Genomic DNA, 22,340 nt, shown 5'->3' on the forward strand with positions numbered 1-22,340 from the left:
AGAGCACAGACTGAGTCTCTTCCAGGTGAGCCTAACTGCTCAGTTACGGAGCACAGACTGAGTCTCTTCCAGGTGAGCCTAACTGCTCAGTTACGGAGCACAGACTGACCAGCACGCAGCTGTCAAAACTCTCAGAACTGTCTATAACTCTGCCAAACCTGAAAGCAAAGTTGTCAAATCACTGCCAGCTCCGAAATCTACAGCTACACGACAGAACTATGAATTCTGAATATGAATCCATGGCAGGAGAGCAGAGGAGCCTGTTGGGCTGCCGTCTATGGGGTCGCATAGAGTCGGACACGACTGACGCGACTTACTAGCAGCAGCAGGAGAGCAGAAGTCTCCAGAAAGCGGGATGGCATACGCTACCTGCTTGTCTGGCAGTCATATGCTGGTCTTTCTGTTTATTGGGCTGCAGATCCATATCTTCGTCATCTTCATAGCTTCTCTTGTGACGGCTGGGGGTGTAAGACGTTGAAGGGCTGACTCGAGCTTGGTTGGCATTAACATAGGCGTTAAATGAAGGGTTAAAGAAAGATTTCCATGAACTGGGGAATATCCTAAAATTATGCTACCTCTATGACTAATAAAAGACTACTTCTACTTCTATTTTTAAGCTTACTACTTACTACTTTGGTAGCTTGGTTAAAATAAAAATATTTTTTTAAAAGAAGACTGATGTATACAAAAAAAAAGCTACAAGGATATATTGCATAGCACCACAAATATAGGCAATATTTTATAATAAATATGAATGAAGTAAAATCTACCAAAATTTTTGAATCATTATGTTGTACCTGAAGTTAATACACTACTGTAAACCAACTACACCTCAATATATTAAAAAAAGAAACAAGAATAAAAAAATTATTTTTTCCAGCTAACTTCATTGAGGTAAAAAGAGTAAGCTTAAAAAAATAATGAATTGTTGTCTCTTCAATTAAGAAAATTATCAGGAAGCATTCAACACATAAGAAGGTTCAGATAAAGGATATTTCTTTTACCCACATAGATTCTCCAGGCACTGGAACACAGTAGAATGTCTGTCTCTCCAAAGTAGTAGTTCGTGGGGAGTTTAAATCAACTTCTTGCTGAGGCTGTGATGTTCACAAAATTTTATTTATTAAAAAAAATTAGCAACTGTGTTTTCAGATTGTTTATAAAAATCACAGTAAACACTTCATACTGAGTTAATTAACAAGCGACTACTAAATCTAAATTATCATTTTTGAAACGAAAACTGACATAAAATCACTTCAAATGCAATCAATACAGTGTGTACAGCCTGAGACGGTAAGCCTGAGACGGTATGTATAAGCAAGGTGGGCAGCCTGAGATGGTATGTATAAGCAAGGTGGGTTTTGTTTCTTTCTTTCTTTCCTTCCAGGGCCAAAGTCCCCTTTTCCTGGTACGGTGCTCACTCTTACAACTCTTCAGCAACACAGCACAAACTCTTGCTCAGTGTGTCCAACTCTGCAACCCCATGGACTGTAGCCCACCAGGCTCCTCTCTCCATGGGGATTCTCCAGGCAAGAATACTGGAGTGGGCTGCCATGCCCTCCTCCAGGGGGTCTTCCTGACCTAAGGATCGAATGCAAGCCTCCTGCACTGCAGGTGGATTCTTTACTGTCTGAGCCACCAGGAAAGCCCAATTAATACTGCAGCTTCCTTCAAATCCAAAATACACAATACCCTAGGCTACAAAATTAAATCCCTAAAATAAACACAGTACTTTGTTAAACTTTTTTCAAAGACAACACTCATGGTAATCCCACTGTCTCTCTCACAGGAATGCTATCACCATTAGCCTATCAAATAGGAATTTAATGATACACTTCTTATAAGGTTGCTCTGAGATTTAAAAAAAGAAATTATTTCAAGACACTCATATTACTTTTATAGTACACACAAAAATCCCTTACAAGTAAACAGAATCTATATTCTATCTTATAAGAGAAAAACAAAGAAAGAAAGAAAGCCAGAGACATCAATTGAGTCTGAGATGGTATGTGTAGGCAAAGTGGCTTTTCTTTCTTTCTTTCCAGGGCCAAAGACCCTTTTCCTGGTATGGTGTTCTTACTTATGACTCTTCAGAAACACAGCACAAACTCTTTGCCTTTGGGAGTATCACAGATGGACACCCTCATCCATTTTATTTTCCCATTTCCAGATGCTGAGATTACTGAGTTAGAGAGACACTGCATTATTGTGTACTAGAAGAAAAATTGTGTATTAATTTATCAGCTTAATGTAACTTAGGGCTCCATAAACAGGAACGCGGAATTATAAAGTTGACTCGTTAGACTCAGCACAACAATGTATTACCATGTTAGGGAAATGCCCTTAAAAAAGACATTGGGAGACCTGGAGGTCATCAAAAGATTAAACGAATTCATCTTTCACGAGTCCATTACTCTAAGTAAGTGTAGGAAGTTATATTTCATTCTCTATAGAAACCTTCCTAATTAGGGCCATTCTTCCATACAGATCAGCCTGCTGAGCTAGAATATTTATTCTAGGATTTTGTCTTCTTTCTTCTTCCCTTTCCCATTATTATGTAGGAGAGTTTCTATTACTTCCTTTTATCAAAGGCGGCTTAAGTTTACTTTTTTCTTCCCAGGAAAAGAGGGCAGGATTTAATCAAATTTAATTAAGCACATGTAGGGGGTTCCCTGGCAGTTCAGGGGTTAGGACTCCTTGCTACCAATGTAGGGAACTAAGATCCCAAATGCTGTGCCGCGTGGCCAAAAGAAAAAAAAAAAGGTATAAAAAAATTAAGCGCATGCGAAGCCCTGAAATAATATTCTTTCATTTTTCTTCTACTTTTAATTTTAAAAGAATTTAAGTAATTTTTAAAAGCAAGTGTATAGAGATTAGGAAAAGAAAGGAATTAACTTTGTCATTTACAATATTCCACCTTCTAAGACATTTTTAGAAGATCAAAAAAAAAATCATATCAGAGAAACTCAAGTATAAACAAAACATTTCACATGACTTCTTAGAACTTATATACAAGATAAGTAAATTTATGATCAACCAAAGGAAAATAATATTCCCTGCCCAGGAAAAAATGCTCATTGAAAAGTTTTTTATATATTTTAAGTATACATACCCCACACTCTGCTACATCTCTATATTTCCCAAAATGAAGAACCTATAATCAAAACAATATATCAAGATATCAGAATCAAAACTGCCATAGACAACATAAGGTCAAAGCTAATCCTACTAACTGTAAACACTAAGTTTCATGAAAAAAGCAATACGTACACGTGCTTTTGTGTTTCGGTTAACAGTTTCATAAACTCCCATGTAAAATTCAGGGTCAAACATATCCTGAACCATGCAACGAAACTTCACAAAACTGTTAGGTTTCAAATAATGAAGAGGTACTTCATTCAGTGATGGTACCTTAAAGGAAAACAAACAAGTCAAAATAGTCTCTGTATAAAACATTAAGCACATACACATGTATATCCAGACAACTGCCATTCCCCACTTACCCACCCCAAATACAAAATCAAGCCCTATCAAGGAGCCAAATGATTTCAACGGTCAACAACACAGCTGCTGAACAAACGTCCTTTCCGCATTCTTCAAGTTCAGTTCGTATGATGACATTTGATTATAATGTCAAAGGATGCTTTTCCTTCAGAACACTTTCCACTTAGCAGAAAGGCATTTGCTTTGTTGAGCTCTTCTCTTAAACTCATACAAGTAATTCTTTAAAATGAAGGTAATAAAAGATCATCGAAGCTCTCACAATTACCCTTTTTTTTTCCACAGTCAGTTACTGCCACCTACAGGTGCCAGTACAAAAGCATTTATTTGCTTGAATTTAAATTGCAAGAGACCAAAATCTTTTAATACATATGCACTTAAGGCAGAGGGCGGTACGCGTTAATTTATATATTTTTAAGTTATATGTGGATCACTACTGTGAGAAATTGGAAGTCTGCCCAACCCTTGCCTGCCCACCCACCCCCAGCAAACAGCAATAATAAGCTTACCCATTTAGGAGCATTATTCTCCTTCAGCTTTTCCTTAAAATATTCTATTACTTTCTTCTCCCAGTCAGGATTAACCCCATTTTGAGCTGAAAGAAAAATATACTTTTCAAAGCTGAAGGTACATTAGTTTAGGGTGCCTTATTGGAAGCGCTGTGCAAGACACCAGAAACTGCCGGGTCGGGGGCTGGATATTACAGTCGGGGTGAGGCTGAGCCCCTGCGGGCTCTCAGGTGCTAACAGTCTCCCAAGAGCTCTTCCACAGTGAGAGATGAGGCCCCCAGACAGAGCAGCACAGGAACCATCACCTGAAAAGCACTCTGCTGCTTGAAAACATTTTAATACAGATTTAAAACACTTTTACAATTACCCTGAAATGAAAAGCAGAGCATGTTCTTCTTCTACTGTTTTTTTTAACTTTTTATTTGGGAATAATTTCAAACTTCCAAAGTCACAATGAAAATTAGAAAGAACACCTGTACCCTTGCCCCCATTTACTTTATTATTCGCTCGCTCGCTCTCCCTCTCCCACATTTTTCTCACTTGAGCTTACATTACACACATCATTTATTTTTACCTTTAAATAGTACTTGCGCTTCCCTGGTGGCTCAGCTGGTAAAGAATCTGCCTGCAGTGCAGGAGACCTGGGTTTGATCCCTGAGTTGAGAAGATCCCCTGGAGAAGGGAAAGGCTACCCAACTCCAGTATTCTGGCCTGGAGAATTCCATGGACTGTATAGTCCAAGGGGCCGCAAAGAGTCGGACGCGACTGAGCGACTTTCACTTAAATAGTACAGTGTGTTTCCTAAGAATAAGGAGATTATCTTACATAACCACAGTACTTGCTATCAATCTCAGGAAATTCGAAATCAATACCAAACTCTTTTTACCAAGCCTACCATGCATATTCCAGCTTGTCTCCTGACCCATCACTATTGTCTCCTGTACTTTTTCCACTTCAGTGCACATCCAGTTTAGGATTGCAGGCTGCTTTCTGCTATCGTGTTTTTCATCTTTTTTTATTCCGGAACAGTTCCTCAATCTTTATCTTTTATGACACTGATAATGAAGAATTCAAACCCATTATAAAAAAACAGAATGTTCCTCACTGGGTCTGTCTGATGTTTCCTTATGCGTGGACTGTAGTTACGCGTTACCGGTCAGAGTGCTATGTAAGCATGCGCTGTCCTTGAACGGTTGTACGTGCTTCATTGAGACAGGAGATGTTCACCTTCTCTCCACGCATGACGTTAATTTCCACCACCCGGTAAAAGTGACAGCCGAGTTCTCCACAGTAGTCACTTTCCCCCGCTCTCCTCTAGTAAGCAATCTATAGGAGATACCTCAGGACCAAACAAGTGATTTTCATGAAACTTGCCCTGCTCCCAAGATTCAGCACACCTCCTGCAATGATGATTGCAAAATAAGAAAAAGGTGTTTTTAATGTCATCTTAAGAATAAGAAACCAGCTTTTGAAAAACTATGGGAACTGGCCAAGACTAAAAAGTGAATCATCAAAAAAAACAAAGACAAAAAACAAACCCAGGAATATATATACTCATGTTTTCATGAATCAGAACTACCTAACCAGACCTTTGCCAACAAAGGTCCGTCTAGTCCAGGCTATGGTTTTTCCAGTGGTCATGTATGGATGTGAGAGTTGGACTGTGAAGAAAGCTGAGTGCCGAAGAATTGATGCTTTTGAACTGTGGTGTTGGAGAAGATTCTGAGTCCCTTGGACTGCAAGGAGATCCAACCAGTCCGTTCTAAAGGAGATCAGTCCTGGGTGTTCATTGGAAGGACTGATGCTAAAGCTGAAACTCCCAATACTTTGGCCACCTCATGCGAAAGACCCTGATGCTGGGAGGGGTTGGGGCCAGGAGGAGAAGGGGACGACTGAGGATGAGATGGCTGGATGGCATCACCGATGGACATGAGTTTGAGTAAATTCCAGGAGTTGGTGATGGACAGGGAGGCCTGGCGTGCTGCAATTCATGGGGTCGCAAAGAGTTGGACACTACTGAGCGACTGAACTGAACCAGAGCTGGTCAATACTTCCAACAATGCATGGGTACCATATACGTCACACAAGTGCTATGGAATGTGGTGTAAAGGAATTTTGTCTTTATTTGTTATGCAGCTGGTTCTGTTAGAAACACTCATAAGATCCTGGTAACACCTGTTGTAGCAGATTCCTAATGCTTTCACTTAACTGAGCAAAGTACAGTTATTAAAAAGCATTCATGGAGGTGAAAGCGCCGTCAGTGATTCTGACTGCAATGAGGGTTAAATCCTTGTGTGTCTATGTTAGTCATCATGTCCGTTGCTTTGCAACCCCATGGACTGCAGGCCACCAGGCTCCTCTATCCATGGGATTTCCCAGGCAAGAATACCAGAGTGGGTTGCTATTTCCTTCTCAGGGCATCTTCTCAATCCGGGTCTCTTGCATTGCAGATGGATTCTTTACCAACTGAGCTACAGCAAAGCCCCCAAGGGTTAAATCTACTCCTAGTAAACTGGTCCTCAAAGTGCAGCTTCCCAGACCAGCAGCACTAGCACCACCTGAGCAGCTGTTGGCAAGGCTGGGAGCCCGTCCCAGAACCACTGAATGAGCAGCTCTGGAGTGAGGCCTAGCAGTTCATGCTTTAAGAAACCCTCTAGGTGATTCTGGTCACACTGGAACTTGAGAGGCACTGTGTACTAAAAGCGTCCCAATAAAGGGTCACTGAATGGGGCCGGGGGGGACTAGACCGGGTATCTCTGCTTCTAGTCAAAACGGATGCTTCCTACAAGCAGACATGACCGCCAGCACCACCATTCTGACTGCATCTGTGTAAGAAGGTTGAATACACCACATCACAGGCGATGAAGCTACATCAAAGAGTGACTAGCAAGCAGCAAGTTACTTCGAAGTAACTTACACGTTATGAAATGTTAACAAAACATCTGGTATTGCTGAACAATTTAAGCACTGCAGCAGACAATTCCAAAATTCTCAGGAGTACAGTAACTACCCATTATGTATTAAGCCTACTTTATGCCCAGCACTCTGCCAGGTGCTATCAGGATCCTTAGAATTGAAGGAACTTAGGAGAAGGCGATGGCACCCCACTCCAGTACTCTTGCCTGGCAAATCCCATGGACGGAGGAGCCTGGTAGGCTACAGTCCATGGGGTCAGGAAGAGTCAGACAACTGAGTGACTTCCCTTTCACTTTTCACTTTCATGTATTGGAGAAGGAAATGGCAACCCACTCCAGTGTTCTTGCCTGGAGAATCCCAGGGACAGGGGCGCCTGGTGGGCTGCCGTCTATGGGGTCACAGAGTCAGACACGACTGAAGTGACTTAGCAGCAGCAGCAGAGCTAAGACAGGGCTTCCCAGGTGGCTCAGTGGTAAAGAATCCTCCTGCCAACGTAGGAGACGTGGGTTTGATCCCTGGGTTGGGAAGATCTCCTGGAGGTGCATGCAAGCACATGAGAGCTAAGATAAGCTATGGGCAGAATAACAGGTAAAAGCAAAGAGGAGAAAATAATGAAGGTCAAAATATCTCAGAGCGGGCTTCTGAAAGAGGCGGTGTTTGAGCCAGGCCTGGGAAGAGACGCAGAATGAAACCATGCTGAGGTATGAGGGGTGGGCATATTGCGGACACAGGGCATTCTGGGGGAGGGAACAGTAATAGTAAGCCAAAGACAAGGACGGACATACCAGAAATTCAAATACGTGAGCACAAAGTGGCTGCAAAAGAACAAAGCTAACGAACAAAAGGAAGATGAGACCAAACACATCACAGAGTTTTCAATGCCAGGCTACAGATCCACTCTCTGTTCATCAACAATTCACCTTTACATTCCCAGGCTCTAACAAGGGCCTGGGACACAGCTACTGGAGTCAGAGAAATAAACATTAAATAGACAAAAGATTGAGAAAAATAGGCTGTTTCGCAAGACTAGCACTCATTTCCCCTTTTTCTAGCAAGTGCCTCTCCTGAGGAGGAACCACAGCACCCTCACTCTCAGCCCTGGGGCGGACCTGACGGAGGCCTCACAGTAGTTCTGATGATCAGGTTAGGGGGGCCTCAGTCAAGGACAACCCGGGGTAGAAGGCTCAGCAGCTGGGTCCAACAAATCCCACAGCTGCCTGTGGCCACAATGACTGAGGTCTGTCTGAAAACGAAGCCATCCTAGGGGAAAGTGGAGTAGGGAGGCTGATTTCTGAAGTATTTGGCTGTAGTTGAGCCAGACATTAGCCCACTCAGGAACTGTTACCTGAAACAACGTGTTCGTCTTCCTTGGTTTAAGCAGAATTGACTTAGGCCACGGGCAACCAAGAATCCTGTTGAGCACATACATATCACTATCATCCTTCTCATGAATTCCTGGCTGTCTGAACGTGGGCCCCCCTGCACTCTCTTGCCCTAGTTTAAGTGGTCAGAGGAACTGAGGAACAAAAGACAGACACACTTCTACACTCTCACCAACAGCCTATGAGAGGTCCAGTGCCCTGCCTCAATACTTCATCTTGTCAATCTTTTTAACACCCATCATATACCAAATTAATGTTTTTGTTTCTAGTGTGACATAGACATCAAGGCTCATTTTTTTCCAGAAAGATATCTATTTGTTCCAGCCTTAAAGGACTTTCTAGTGGTAAACTGCTTTGGCAAACGGAGTAACAATTAACTGTCACACAATTACCAAAGAGAAAACATGCAAAAAAATAACCACTCACTTAACATATGCCACAAAACCAAGGTCAAAGAGGAGGAACTTCACTCATATACTGTCAATCTCTCCTCCTACAGAATTAGCAAACTTGCATGGGTCCAAGTCCATTAGTGATGAGAAATAGATGCTGTAATTGGGGAAAGTCTTCTCGCTAGCCCTCGGCAGCAACAGATGAGATTTTTTAAAATAAGTAAATTGCCATGGTACTACTGTCAAACTCAACTCCTGTTTTTATGTTACCGTATTCTGTTAAACTGGTAAGAGTTGTCTATCCTTAAGCCAATACCATATTGTCTTAATCAATATATCCTGATAGCGAGTCTTAAAATTAGGTAGTGATGTTCTTCATCTTTGCTTTAAAGTTTGTCTTCATTATTCTAGATTCTAAACATTTCTAAGTAATTCTGAGGAACATCTGAAAATGACTGCTGAAATTTCTATAAGATTGTATTTTGATGTTTAAATTTCAGTTTGATTATATACTGCATATATAGATTTGAGGAGAACTAAGATATATGTCCCTTGGACTGCAAGGAAGTCCAACCAGTCCATCCTAAAGGAGATCAGTCCTGGGTGTTCATTGGAAGGACTGATGCTAAAACTGAAACTCCAATACTTTGGCCACCTCATGTGAAGAGTTGACTCATTGGAAAAGACCCTGATGCTGGGAGGGTTCGGGGGCAGGAGGAGAAGGGGATGACAGAGGATGAGATGGCTGGATGGCATCACTGACTTGATGGACGTGAGTTTGAATGAACTCCGGGACTTGGTGATGGACAGGGAAGCCTGGCGTGCTGCGATTCATGGAGTCGCAAAGAGTCGGACACGACTGAGCGACTGAACTGAACATGTAAGAAGAACTTGACCTGCTGTTCCTGACTTTTAAGACTGAAGGGGGCCACAACACAAGAAATTAGCCAAACTGCTGCTGCTGCTAAGTCACTTCAGTCGTGTCCGACTCTGTGCGACCCCCTAGGCGGCAGCCCACCAGGCTCCCCCGTCCCTGGGATTCTCCAGGCAAGAACACTGGAGTGGGTTGCCATTTCCTTCTCCAATGCACAAAAGTGAAAAGTCAAAGTGAAGTCGTTCAGTTGTGTCCGACCCTCAGCGACCCCATGGACTGCAGCCTACCAGGCTTCTCCATCCATGGCATTTTCCAGGCAAGAGTACTGGAGTGGGGTGCCATTGCCTTCTCCAGCCAAACTCTAGAAGCAGTAAAAAAAAAAAAAAAAAAAAAAAGGCAAGGAAACAAGAGTATCCCCTAGAGGCTGCAGAAAGGAAGGCAGACCTATGGACCCCTTGACTTTATCCCAGTGACACCCACATCAGACTCTGGCCTCCAGAACTATAAGATAATACATCTGTGTAACAAACGCTGGAGAGGGTGTGAAGAAAAGGGAGCCCTCTTACACTGTTGGTGGGAATGTTAAGTTGGTGTAGCCACTATGGAAAACAGTTTGGAGGTTTTCCAAAAAAAAAAAAAAAAAAAAACTAAAAATTAGAGTTGCCGCATGAACCAGCAATCCCACTCCTGGGCATATACTGGGACAAAACTATAGTTCAAAAAGATACAGTATCCTGTGACAAATCGTAACGGAAAAGAATATTAAAAACAATATATATGTTATATGTATAACTGAATCACTTTCCTATACAGCAGAAATTAACACAACACTATAAACCAACCCTATTACAATAAAAAATAAATTTCTGTTGTTTTAAGCAATTAAATTTGTGGTAATTTATTACAGCAGAAATAGGAAATTAATAGTGTATTTTTAAAAGAACTGGTCTATTTCATCCAAGTTGTTGAATTTATATCCACAAAGCTGTCTGTATTACTCTTCCCCTGTCTGTATTACTCTTCACCTATCTGTATTACTCTTTCCCTATCTTTCTCTGTCTGTATTACTCTTCGCCTGTCTGTATTACTCTTCTCTTCTGTATTACTCTTCGCCTGTCTGTCTGTACTACTCTTCGCCTGTCTGTACTACTCTTCGCCTTTCTGTACTACTCTTCGCCTGTCTGTACTACTCTTTGCCTGTCTGTATTACTCTTTCCCTGTATTACCCTTCGCCTGTCTGTATTACTCTTCCCCTGTCTGTATTACCCTTCGCCTGTCTGTATTACTCTTCCCCTGTCTGTATTACTCTTCACCTATCTGTATTACTCTTTCCCTGTCTTTCTCTGTCTGTATTACTCTTCCCCTGTCTGTATTATTCTTCGCCTGTCTGTACTACTCTTCACCTGTCTGTATTACTCTTCACCTGTCTGTATTACTCTTCGCCTGTCTGTATTACTCTTTCATGTCTCTAATGGTATCTGCTCTTTCAAAATAGTACAGCGACTCTGGAACACAGTTTGGCAGTTTCATACAGGGGCTTCCCAGGTGGCACTAGGGATAAAGAACCTGCCTTCCAATGCAGGAGACACAGAGACGCAGGTTCAATCCCTGAGCCAGGAAGATTCCCTGGAGGAGGACATGGCCAAAAAAAGAGGGATTCTCTTGTTATTCCCATTTTACAGATGATAAAATTGAGGTAAAGAAAGGTTAATTGACATGTTCACACTCAAGGTTAGGAAGTAGGAGAGGTCGAGCAGTGACCTACTACAGAAGTGGTAGTAGTCGTCTAGCCTAAGTGCTAGCAATAGGAGACAGCTTTCCTGCAGAGAATCCAAAAATAATAAAACCAACTAAAATCCATTCCACTTCTACCATCACTATGAATTAACCATTCTAAACAATGTCATTGATAAAACTATTTTTCCTTTGAAAACCTTCTGCTGGTATAAATGCTAAACAACTGCTGACTACTGCTGAGTTTTAATACAGACTTCCCCAGTGGCTCAGATGGTAAAGAATCTGCCCATAAGGCAGGAGACCCAAATTCGATCCCTGGGTCAGGAAGATCCCCTGGAGATGGGAATGGCTGCTCACTCCAGTATTCTTGCCCGGAGAATTCCACGGATGGAGAAGCCTGGAGGGCCTACAGTCCATAGGGCTGCAATTACTACATTTTAACTATTTACCCTTTAATAAATATCTCATTTGACACAGAAGTTTATTTGAAGAAACTCTGTTACATTTCGTGACCCCATGGACGGGCTCCTCCGTCCTTCACTATCTCCCAGAGTTTGCTCAAAATTCATGTACACTGAGTTGGTGATGCTATCTAACCATCTCATCCTCTGTTATATACTTAGCTCCCAAAACAGACTCAGCCACGTGCATTTGTCTGGACAGTGAATTTCTAAGTGGTACGCGTGTGCATGCCCAGTCATAGCTAACCCTTTGCGACCCCGGGGACTGCAGCCTGCCAGGCTCCTCTGCCTGTGTAAACTTTCCAGACAAGAATACTGGAGTGGGCAGCCATCTCCTTCTCCAGGGGACCTTCCCAACTGAGGGCTTAACACCTGCATCTCCTGCACTGACAGACGGGTTCTGTTCTACTGAGCGACCTGGGAAGCCCTCTAAGCGGTACAGAATAGTCCAGACTTGGTTAGAGCAGTGAGCGTCCCCCAAGCCCTATGGTACTCGAGAGTCTTACAGGCATATGGAAGATTTTAAATAAACAAACAATAACCCAGTGACTGTAAAGATGAAGGAGAACTTGAATTACTTCAATCCTATCTTCCATGGGACAACTTGAACAACTTTTTGTGTTTAACATTTTAAACAGTGAAATAGTATGAAGTGAGAGGTGCAGTGGGTGCAAATTTTGCTCGTAAGTGAACATTTTACTGAATTTGAATCGTATCTTAATATAGAAATATATTCTTCTTAAGGGCCTGCTTCCCTGGTAGCTCAGCTGGTAAAGAATCCACCTGCAATGCAGGAGACCCCGGTTGATTCCTGGGTTGCAAAGATCCCCTGAAGAAGGGATAGGCTACCCACTCCAGTATTTATGAGTTTCCTTGGTGGCCCAGACCGTAAAGAATCTGCCTGCACTGTGGGAGACCTGGGTTCGATCCCTGGGTCAGGAAGATCCCCTGGAGAAGGGCATGGCAACCCACTCCAGTATTCTTGCCTGGACAATCCCCATGGACAGAGGAGCCTGGTAGGCTACAGTCCAATGGGGTCGCAGAGAGTCAGACTGGGTAATTAAGCATAGCACATTTTCTTAAACAGCTATTTGTTTTATAGTAAAGAATGAATCAAGAAAATGTTAGTAACATCAGTGGAAAGATTTCTAGTCTGTGTCTTTTATAGATGTTTCAGTTTTATCAAAATTCATTTATAATTGAATTGTTTATATAAAGTATTATTATATTGAATTATAACTAAAAGACCAAAATTCAAACTATTTAGTAGGTATAAACACTATTCAGTAAATAGTTGAGCTTTTTGTCTATAGAAACTTGTTACTCTTAATACAAAAAATTCATTAATTATACAATTAATACAAGATTATTCAAATCTAAAGTGTGGTACCTGTACCAACATGAAACAATGTCATCATAACAGAACTCAACAACCACAAAAAAATTCTAAAATAAGCAGGGTTGAGGAAGAAGTTGATAGAAGCAATGTCTAGATTGAGTTTGAAATATGTAATTACCTTAAACACTGCACACAGCTTCATTTCATGATTATTACTGAAAATAATTTTGTAGTATAAAGAAGTTAGTTAAGTCGCTCAGTTGCGTCTGACTCTTTGCGACCCCATGGACTGTAGCCCACCAGGCTCCTCCATCCATGGGATTCTCCAGGCAAGAATACTGGAGTGTGTTGCCATTTCTTTCTAAGGAAGTATTAAAAAATGATTAGAGCTAAATGCCCTGGGTATGGCCCTGTAGCTAAGAAGCAGTTTGGCTTTAGAATCTGAAATCTTTACTATTCTCTATTACCCAAAAAACTAGATGCACTACAGATTTAATGCAATCCCCACCATAATGCCAACTGCCTTTTTTGCAGCAATGACAGATTCTGAATTCATATGGAAATACAAGGGATTCTGAAGAGTCAAAACAATCTTTAAAAAAAAAGAACAACGACAAAGTTGGAGGACTCATGCTTCATCATTTTAAAACTTGCTACAAAGGTACAGTAATCAAGACAACATAGTACTGGCAGAAGGGTAAACATACAGATCAACAGAATGGGATTGAGAGTTCAGAAATAACGCTATACATCAATGGTCAACTGATACATACACACACACACACACACAGTTTTTAAAGAAAAAAAAAAAAAAAAAGCTGCCAAACTGAATCAGTGGGGAAAGAATAGTCCTTTTCAACAAAAAGTGCTGGGGGAGCTTCCAGGATGGTGGAGGCAACCACATGCTGAAAAGGCAGCACAGTGAAGTTCCATGCAGACAGAAGCTGTCCACAAGCAACCCTACCAGACCTTGCCCTACGCTCCTTTTCATCTGCGTACTTTATGAGCGCCTTCAAAATAAACTGGCAAATGTTAAAACACACACACACAAGGTGCTGTGACAATTAGATGTGCCATGCAAAAGAATGAGTTTGAATCCCTACTTCATACCATCATCTACAAAAGTTAATTCAAAATGGATCCAAGACCTAAATGTAAGGAGCTAAAACTATAAAATTCTAAGAAAGAACACAGATATATATCTTTGTGACCTTGCATCAGACAATGGTTTCTTAAATATGGTACCAAAAGCATAAGCAACTAAAGGAAAAATACACTGGACATCATCAAAATGAAAAATCTGCATCAGAAGATGTTATCAAGAAAGCAAAAAGGCAATTTATAGAACAGGTGAAAATATTTCTAAAACATGTATCTGATAAGGGTCTAATATACAGAATATATAAAGAACCCTTATAATGCAATAATACAAGACAAAACCCCAATTTAAAAATCTGCAAAGGGGAATTCCCTGGAGGTGCAGTGGTTAGGATTCTGGGCTTTCACTGCCAAGGGCATGGATTCAATCCCTGGTCAGGGAACTAAGATTTGAGAAGCAGCTGCATGGTGTGGTCAAAAAATAAAAATCTGCAAAGAATCTGAAAAGACATTTCTCCAAATGAGATATACAAAAGGCCTATATGCATATGAACAGATACAATATACTATTACATTACCGTAATGCAAATTGAAATCATAATGAGATATCACTTGACCCCCATTAGGATGGCTGTTATTAAGAAGAGGTTGAAGTGGACTGGAGAAATTGGAACCCTCATACTTTGCTGGTGGAAATGTAAAATGGTACAGATACTTTGGGGAAAAGTTCTAACATGAAATTACCAAATGGCCCAGCAATCGTACGCAGAGGCATATTCCCAAGAGAACTGAAAACATGTATCCCACAAAAACCATGCGTATTTATAGCAGCACTATTCACAACAGCCAAGTGTCCACCTATGGAGAAATGGATAAACAAAACATGGCACATTCATGCTATGGAGTGCTGTTTGCAGTCGCGGAAAGGAAGGTAGCACTGACACGCTACAACATGCATGAAGCTTGACGGCATTATGCGAAGTTAAAGAAACCAGACACAGGAGGCCAGAAGCTGCATGATTCCCTTCATACGAAATGTCCAGGCTAGGTAAACCACGGACAGAAGTCAATGAGTGGTTTTAAGAGAATGGTGGATGGGGCAATCGGGAGTGAATGCTAACGTATATGGGGCTTCTTTCTGGGGTAACAGTAATGATGTGCTGACGGCTGCACGTTCACAATGAATAAACTAAAAAACACTGAACTGTACATTTTTAAATGCTGAATTTTATGTTATATCTCAATGCAAAAAAAAAAAGAACTACAATCGGAAACAGTTAAAGTGGGACCCTCAATGGGAGAAAAGCAGCACACGCTTACTCTTCATTTTATACTGTAACACTGTTTTTTTTTAACCGTATGCAAGTTATTACTCAATAATTTAAAAATTCATATACATACACATGTATCCTGCTGCTACTGCTAAGTCACTTCAGTCGTGTCCGACTCTGTGCAACCCCATAGACGGCAGCCCACCAGGCTCCCCCGTCCCTGGGATTCTCCAGGCAAGAACACTGGAGTGGGTTGCCATTTCCTTCTCCAATGCATGAAAGTGAAAAGTGAAAGGGAAGTCGCTTAGTCGTGTCCGACTCTTAGCAACCCCATGGACTGCAGCCTATCAGGCTCCTCCGCCCATGGCATTTTCCAGGCAAGAGTACTGGAGTGGGGTGCCATCGCTTTCTCTGATACACATGTATATATCTATACATATGTGTATATGTGTGTGTCTATGTGTGTATATATACATGCCTTTTGCCATGGCTCTCCAATCCATTCTTCCCTGAGAACGTCCCCCAGTGGTGAGGTGTGGGCCTCAGTAGTTATGACCATCCATTAACACCGCCCTGGCAGTGGCTGACTGGCCCATGAGTGAACCACTGACTCCATGCTGGGCCAATCAGATCCTCCAACCCTAAAATCTGGGATTAAGATAAAGATGCTGGAACTTCTCTGGTGGCTCATCTGCTAAGACTCTGCCCTCCACATACAGGGCGCCCAGGGTGAACCCTGGTCAGGGAACTGGATCCCACATGCCTCAGCTAAAGACTTGCATGCCGCAACAAATACTGAAGGGCCTGCATGCTGCAGACCAGGCACAGCCAAAAAAAATATTTTTGGAAAAAATAAAGATGCTAGCTCAAGCGGGTTGGAACTGACAAGTGAAACTGGGAGCCCTGGACTAGAGAAAGGTAAAGTTTGTGTGCAGAAATGAACATAGCCTAGGGGAGAAAACTGAGATGTCCTGCTTGGCTGGATTTCTGCCAGCTTTCCAATTTCACTCAGTAGTCTCTTGGGTTACCAAACCACCAAAGCCCTGCCTTTGGGTTCTTTGGCCTTAAAACAAATTACTTTTTTTTCAATGGCCTAACAGGGGCCTGAATATTCATTGGAAGGACTAACGCTGAAGCTGTAACTCCAATACTTTGGCCACCTGATGTGAAGAAATGACTCATCTGAAAAGACCCTGATGCTGGGAAAGACTGAAGGTGGGAGGAGAAGGGGACGACGGAGGTTGAGATGATTGGATGGCATCACTGACTAATGGACATGAGTGAGTAAGCTCTGGGAGTTGGTGATGGACAGGGAAGCCTGGTGTGCTGCAGTCCATGGGGTTGTAGAGCTGGACATGACTGAGCGAGTGAACAAGGGCCAGGTGGCAGGAAGGTCCAAGGTGGGTACAGACAAAAAGGAATGAGCTATTTATTGGTTTAGAATCATGGTGACAACAAAAAAGCAGACAGACTTTTAGATGATTTTACTATTGCTTGAAATTCTCTAAAGTCCTAGTGATAAGATACTACTCCCTTCTCTCCTCCGCACATCAGTGACCTTTTTCTTCTAAGAGCTAGTCTAATTCTAGTTCTGTTAGATATAACCAAAGTGCCTTGAATATAACTGAAACTAATGATCTTGACCCAACCAAAAATCTGAACATAAAGAAACCTGAGTTGATAAGCATTCCTACTTATTCTGAAATTAAAGCAGTTATTAATTCAAGTGAATAAAAAATCCTTTTTTAAAATAAAAAAAAAGATTAAAAGAAAAAAGTATACAAAACTTTTTTTTTTTCTCCTTTACAACACCTGCTTCTGTTTAAGGGAAGCAAGTTGTTACAAGTTACTAATGAACAATCACTGTGGGGACCAAGCCATCAGCATTATGCACATAATAGAACTCAATGTGAGCTTCCCGGGTGGCTCAGACGGTGAAGAATGCGCCTGCAGTGCAGGAGACCGGGGTTTGGTCCCTGGGTTGGGAAGTTGCCCTGGAGAAGCAAACAGCAACCCACTCCAGAATCCCATGGACAGAGGAGCCCGGCAGGCTAGAGTCCATGAAGTCGCAGAGTCGGACACGACTGAGCGATTAACACACACACACACAGAGCTCCATAAAGTATTTCTAAATCTTAAGTCTATGGACCTCAATGTTCTGTATATAAAATCTTTTAGAAACTGGAATGGAAACAGAAAAAGCATTTTATGAAAGCTTACAGGGAAAAATTTACATGTAAACTATTGTAATATGGCAGATACAAATTCAAAATACGCATTGGTTCACAAAGATGAATTATGATTCATATAGTTGTGATTGTGGTCACTAAGAGAATTTCAAAGTTTCTCATTTGAACCAAGAAAAAAGAATTAGAATTTGCATGTGAAAGTAACTCATACGTGGTATGATCATATTCTCTGAACCAATATAATGTCCACCCAGACTGTCTTTAGTTAAGATTTGTGGTGATAGTAACCACCCCAGTTTGCACCATTTCTGATTGATTAATCAGTCTTTTCTCTGCTCAACAAATATTCACAGAGCACTCTTTTTAAAAAAATCTTATTTTATTTTTTGGCTGAGGAGCATGTAGGATCTTGGTCCCCTAACCAGGGATTGAACCTGTGTCCTGTACATTGCAACTGCGAAGCCTTAACCCCTGGACCACCAGAAAATCTCTCATGGAGCATTTTCGATGTACTAGTATATTCTAGGCAAATAACAGATACACATCCTAAAATCCCTAAGGTTAAAACATAGCCAAGGAACCCAGGAAACGAGTGATTTCAACAACATGCTTTACAAGTTAATTTTCGGGCTTCACAGGATCCTATAATTACATGCAGCAGAAGTTACCTAACTCAGGTTCCCAAAGAAGAGTAAGATTTAGCCAGGAAAATAGAAGTGGGAGAGGAAGTCTTGACCAGGCAAAGGAAACAGCCTATGCAGAAAGCCTAGTGGCGTGGTTTAAGATCAGAGAACTGGAAGAAGGTTCAGTGTGAGGGGGAATACCATGATGAGGTCTGAGAGCTGAGCAATGTGCCTGCCCAGTTGTGTCTGACTCTTTGCGACCCTATGGACTGCAGACTGCCAGCCTTCTTGGTCCATGGGATTTCACCAGGAAGAATACTGGAGTGGGGCTGCCATTTCCTTCTCCAAGGGATCTTCCTGACCCAAGGATCAAAGCTTCATCTCCAGGGTCGCCTGCATCACAGGTGAATTCTTTACCACTGAGACACCAGAGCTGGGCAGGGGTGGGGCCAAAAGGCCTCATAAACCACAAAAGATGAGTATACTTTTCTCTCTGGGGGAAAATGGATTTACAACAATTATCCTATTAGACCAAAAAGAGTCTACAAGTTTAACACCTCACTTCTCACACAAACACACCTATAATGTTGTTATTATAAAGCTATCCAATCCCATATATTCACAGTGATAGGAAAATATAGCAAAAATATACATTATATATCAAAGCAGCTTCTACAAAAACATCATGACTGTAAGACAGGATTAGTTTCTTCTCTGCAAGACACAATCTGTATGAAAATAAGACATTCTAGAGGAAAAACACATCAACAAGGTCCAGGTCACCAACAAAACACAAACTTCAGAAAATACTGTAGAGCCAGCATTTTATATCCAAATTACACCTACTATACTATAATGAGTTGTTTGCCTCTTAGGGTCCTACAAGCAGGAGACAAAATCTGACACAAATACATTCGAATATACCAAATATAAAATCATCTCATTTATCCAGCCAGATTAGGACATGGATATTTCTCATAAATTTTCTAAACATCAATTAAGCACCAAAACTTACTTATTTTTGAATGATTTTCCCTAAAAAGTGTCTCTGTGTCTGCACCCTCTTAAACCTACTGTGCAATTTAATCTTCATTCCACATTTTAAGGCCATTATTTTGGAAAACAATTATGGGTTCTAGTATTCATTATGAGCATCAATTACTAGGATTTAGGAGAGAGACATATGCCCCTTTTTGAAAAGGGCCCTGGATGGATATACAGGGATTAAAAAAAAATTTTTTAACACTATGTACATAGTTTGAAATTTCTCCTTTAATAGGTTGTCAGTGTTCACTAGCTACAATTTGGATGCCTACCCAGGGCTTTTCCTAATATGCTGCCTCTAGTTTCAGCCTGGGAAACCGGACAACTGAACAAGTTCAAATCACAAGGAAAACGAATAGAGTTGCTCAATGAGCCTTTCCTGCAAGAAATACATTTTCTGCCATCCATTTTGGCTGCTGCGGACTATTTAGCTTCTTAATAAGCGTTCAAACTAATATTCCACAAGGTCTTAAGTAAGGAAGGCCACTTTCCAAGTTCAAGTTACCTCCTGACAAGTCAGGTGTTCTGATCTTACACACTGATTCCTGGTTGGGTTTGCCTCCACCACTCCTGAGTGCAAAAGACATGCGGGGTGGGGCCAAAATGCCTAGTGAACAGCAACCAGACCTAAATTTTCCTTTGTGTACCCTACCCGATAAGTGTCATTAAACCATGACTGCAAGTGAAATTTCCTGAGCTTGCCTGCCACATGCTAAGCTCTTTCTACGCAGGAACGCATCTGAGTTCGTTCACCATTTCTCGCTAGCTCTGGCCCAAGAGGAGATGGGGAGACGAGACAGGTTTTAAAGGTGTCCTAACGGAAAAAATCTAAGTTATCACACGAAATCTTATCTCGAAAAGGGAGGATGTGTGTAACATAGGAGTTACAGCCAACTTCTGCAGCGAGCGAGCAAGCACGCGAGCACTCCCCCCACACACCGGAAGTTTTGAAATGTCCTGCGGGCTTCCCATAGGCAAAGTGCTTTTCCCTTCAGCCCATCTCTGCGGGTCCTCCCGAAAGGTTCGAGGACCCCCAACACCAGAGTCCGGCCGCACGCGGGGCTCAGGGTCCGCCCGCGGGGCCACGAAGGAGGAAGCGAGGCCGTCAATCACGGCCGGCAGCCGGCTCCTGGCGGCGTAACCTTGGCGGCTCGGGAGTCGCGAATCGGGCAGGTGGGAGGCACCTGCGGCCCGGGCCCGGGCAGCCGCGGCCCAGAGTCTCCGGGCGGGAGCGGGTTGCCGAGCACCGGCGGCGCAGGCCCGGCTCACCGTCTCGGCCGCTCGAGCCCTCGAGGCGGCCCCGCCTGGGCGCCGCGCGGCAGGGTCCGGGCCCCGGGGGCTAGGTGAACTCGGCGGCCCGCCCGGACCCCGCCCGCCCCCCCGGCGCCGCCACTCACCGAAGAAGCCCTGCACGATGCCCAGCGGGTGGCTGAGCCAATCCTCCCCACAGGGCATCTCGCCGACGGGCCGGAGCCGGCGCGGCCCGGGCGTCCCGCGCGCCTCTGCTCCTCGTCGGGGGCTCGGCCGCTCCTCGCCCGCGCCTTCCCACGCAGGGGAAGCCTCGCGGCGCGGGCCGCCTGGCCTCCCCGCGCCTCAGGGAACGGCGGCGGTGGCGGCGGCTGTGAGGCGCTGCCGGCGACGGGCAGGCGGCGCGTGCGGGCCCCCAGCCTCCACTTCGCACAATGGCGGGAAATAGGCGCCGCCGCCGCCGACCGCGCTGCCGGCGACCTGGGTGGAGCTCGTGCGGGGAGGGGCGGCGAGAACGCGCGGCGCGGCCCCGCGGCCGGGAGGCGGGGCGGCCTTGCTCCGGAGAGGGGGGCGGGGCTCGGCGGGGCGGGGCCGCGGCGGCAGGGCGGTCGCCATCTTGGAGACGGGCGAGGGGAAGGGCAGGGGCGGCCTCGCGAGCATGCCGCGTGGTTACTTGAGGGCTGCATATTGCTTGGTGTTCCTCTGCAGATTCGAAAGGAGAAACTCCCGATGTCTGGTTTATCTGTTTATAGTGGCGAGGCCTTGCGCAGGTCGGAGACCGCAACAGTCCAAAAGCACAAGCGCAAAGAGACCTCAAAGTTATCTCTGGGCAAAATTAGAAGGTAACGTTGCCTCTGGTGTCTGCCCACCTCGTCCCGCCTCTTGGTGTTTGTTTTATTTTTGGCCAATGGCAACTCTTTTGTTTGTTCCGTGCTAGAAACCCCCTGTAATGACTTTCCTCCACTGGATCAAGTCTTCCCTCGACTGGATCAAGACAGTGGTATCTGTACACAGAAAAGATCTGGTTAATAGTAACCTTTGAATGAGGAAATTTGGAAAATATCCAAGTTCTGTAATGAAACATCCCCTAGATCTGGAATATATCGGAGAAAAACCTCCCTCTCATAACCTGAAATACAGCGTATTAAGAGGAGGATGATCCGAATGCGATCATCTCCACTCCCTAAAAAGTGAGGAGCTGGAGAACTGAACTCGGATCTCAAGCCCTCCTTAGGGCAAAAGGGTTTATTTTGTATCTGTCACTGTGAACTAATTACATTCCTCTGAATCTGGTGGGCAAGGCTGGTTGAATACCTGGATGTGGAAACTGAAGCTATGGAGACCTGATCACGCAGAGCCCTCTGTACTATTTCGTACCATTTTACATAAGAAACTCTGGCATCCACAGGTATCTGTTCCTGGAACCAATTCCCTGCAATTGATACCAAGGAATGACTGTGATTGGCATATTATACTATACATCTGGCTCTTGTGAGTTTGGGTGAGCTGAGAAAATGGTTTCAAATCTTTGGCATTACTACTTTCATTCATTCATTTAGCTTAGAAGGGCTCGAGATTCCTGGTATGGAATAGAGAAATCTCCTATTTAGCTTTGTGACATACAATCTTTTAAATTATAATAATTTCAATTTGGTGTATATGAAATTGCAGATGGACACCAATTCAGCAGTGGCTAAGAACACTTCAGCTTTTGGTTTCTCCCTCTGTAGTCAGTGATTTGTAGACAATTGTTCAG

General features: G+C 43.2%; 1 protein-coding gene and 1 long non-coding RNA gene across 3 annotated transcripts in view; both read right to left on the bottom strand.

Annotated features, from left to right (window-relative positions):
• Positions 1-21,023, bottom strand: part of LOC120873870 (minichromosome maintenance complex binding protein) — a 37,346-nt gene extending 16,323 nt beyond the window's left edge. Inside the window, exons 1-6 of one of the 2 annotated variants that reach the window (XM_040254872.1) lie at positions 20,734-21,023; positions 4,011-4,096; positions 3,271-3,411; positions 3,113-3,154; positions 996-1,097; positions 370-514 (exon numbers count right to left, since the gene is read on the bottom strand). In XM_040254872.1, coding sequence (XP_040110806.1) covers positions 370-514; positions 996-1,097; positions 3,113-3,154; positions 3,271-3,411; positions 4,011-4,096; positions 20,734-20,791 — 574 coding nt within the window. In that variant the 5' untranslated portion in view covers positions 20,792-21,023. The remainder of the gene's footprint in view (positions 1-369; positions 515-995; positions 1,098-3,112; positions 3,155-3,270; positions 3,412-4,010; positions 4,097-20,733) is intronic. The other variant, XM_040254873.1, reaches the window with a different exon arrangement.
• LOC120873871 lies at positions 10,731-11,152 on the bottom strand. Its single transcript, XR_005723549.1, has 2 exons — positions 10,978-11,152; positions 10,731-10,907 (listed from the first exon to the last, which is right to left on the bottom strand). It is a non-coding gene; the product is annotated as an uncharacterized LOC120873871 (long non-coding RNA).
• Positions 21,024-22,340: the final 1,317 nt, after the last annotated feature.

Source organism: Oryx dammah, unplaced genomic scaffold (assembly GCF_014754425.2).
Source record: "Oryx dammah isolate SB20612 unplaced genomic scaffold, SCBI_Odam_1.1 HiC_scaffold_14, whole genome shotgun sequence".
In the NCBI taxonomy this organism is placed as follows: Eukaryota; Metazoa; Chordata; class Mammalia; order Artiodactyla; family Bovidae; genus Oryx; species Oryx dammah.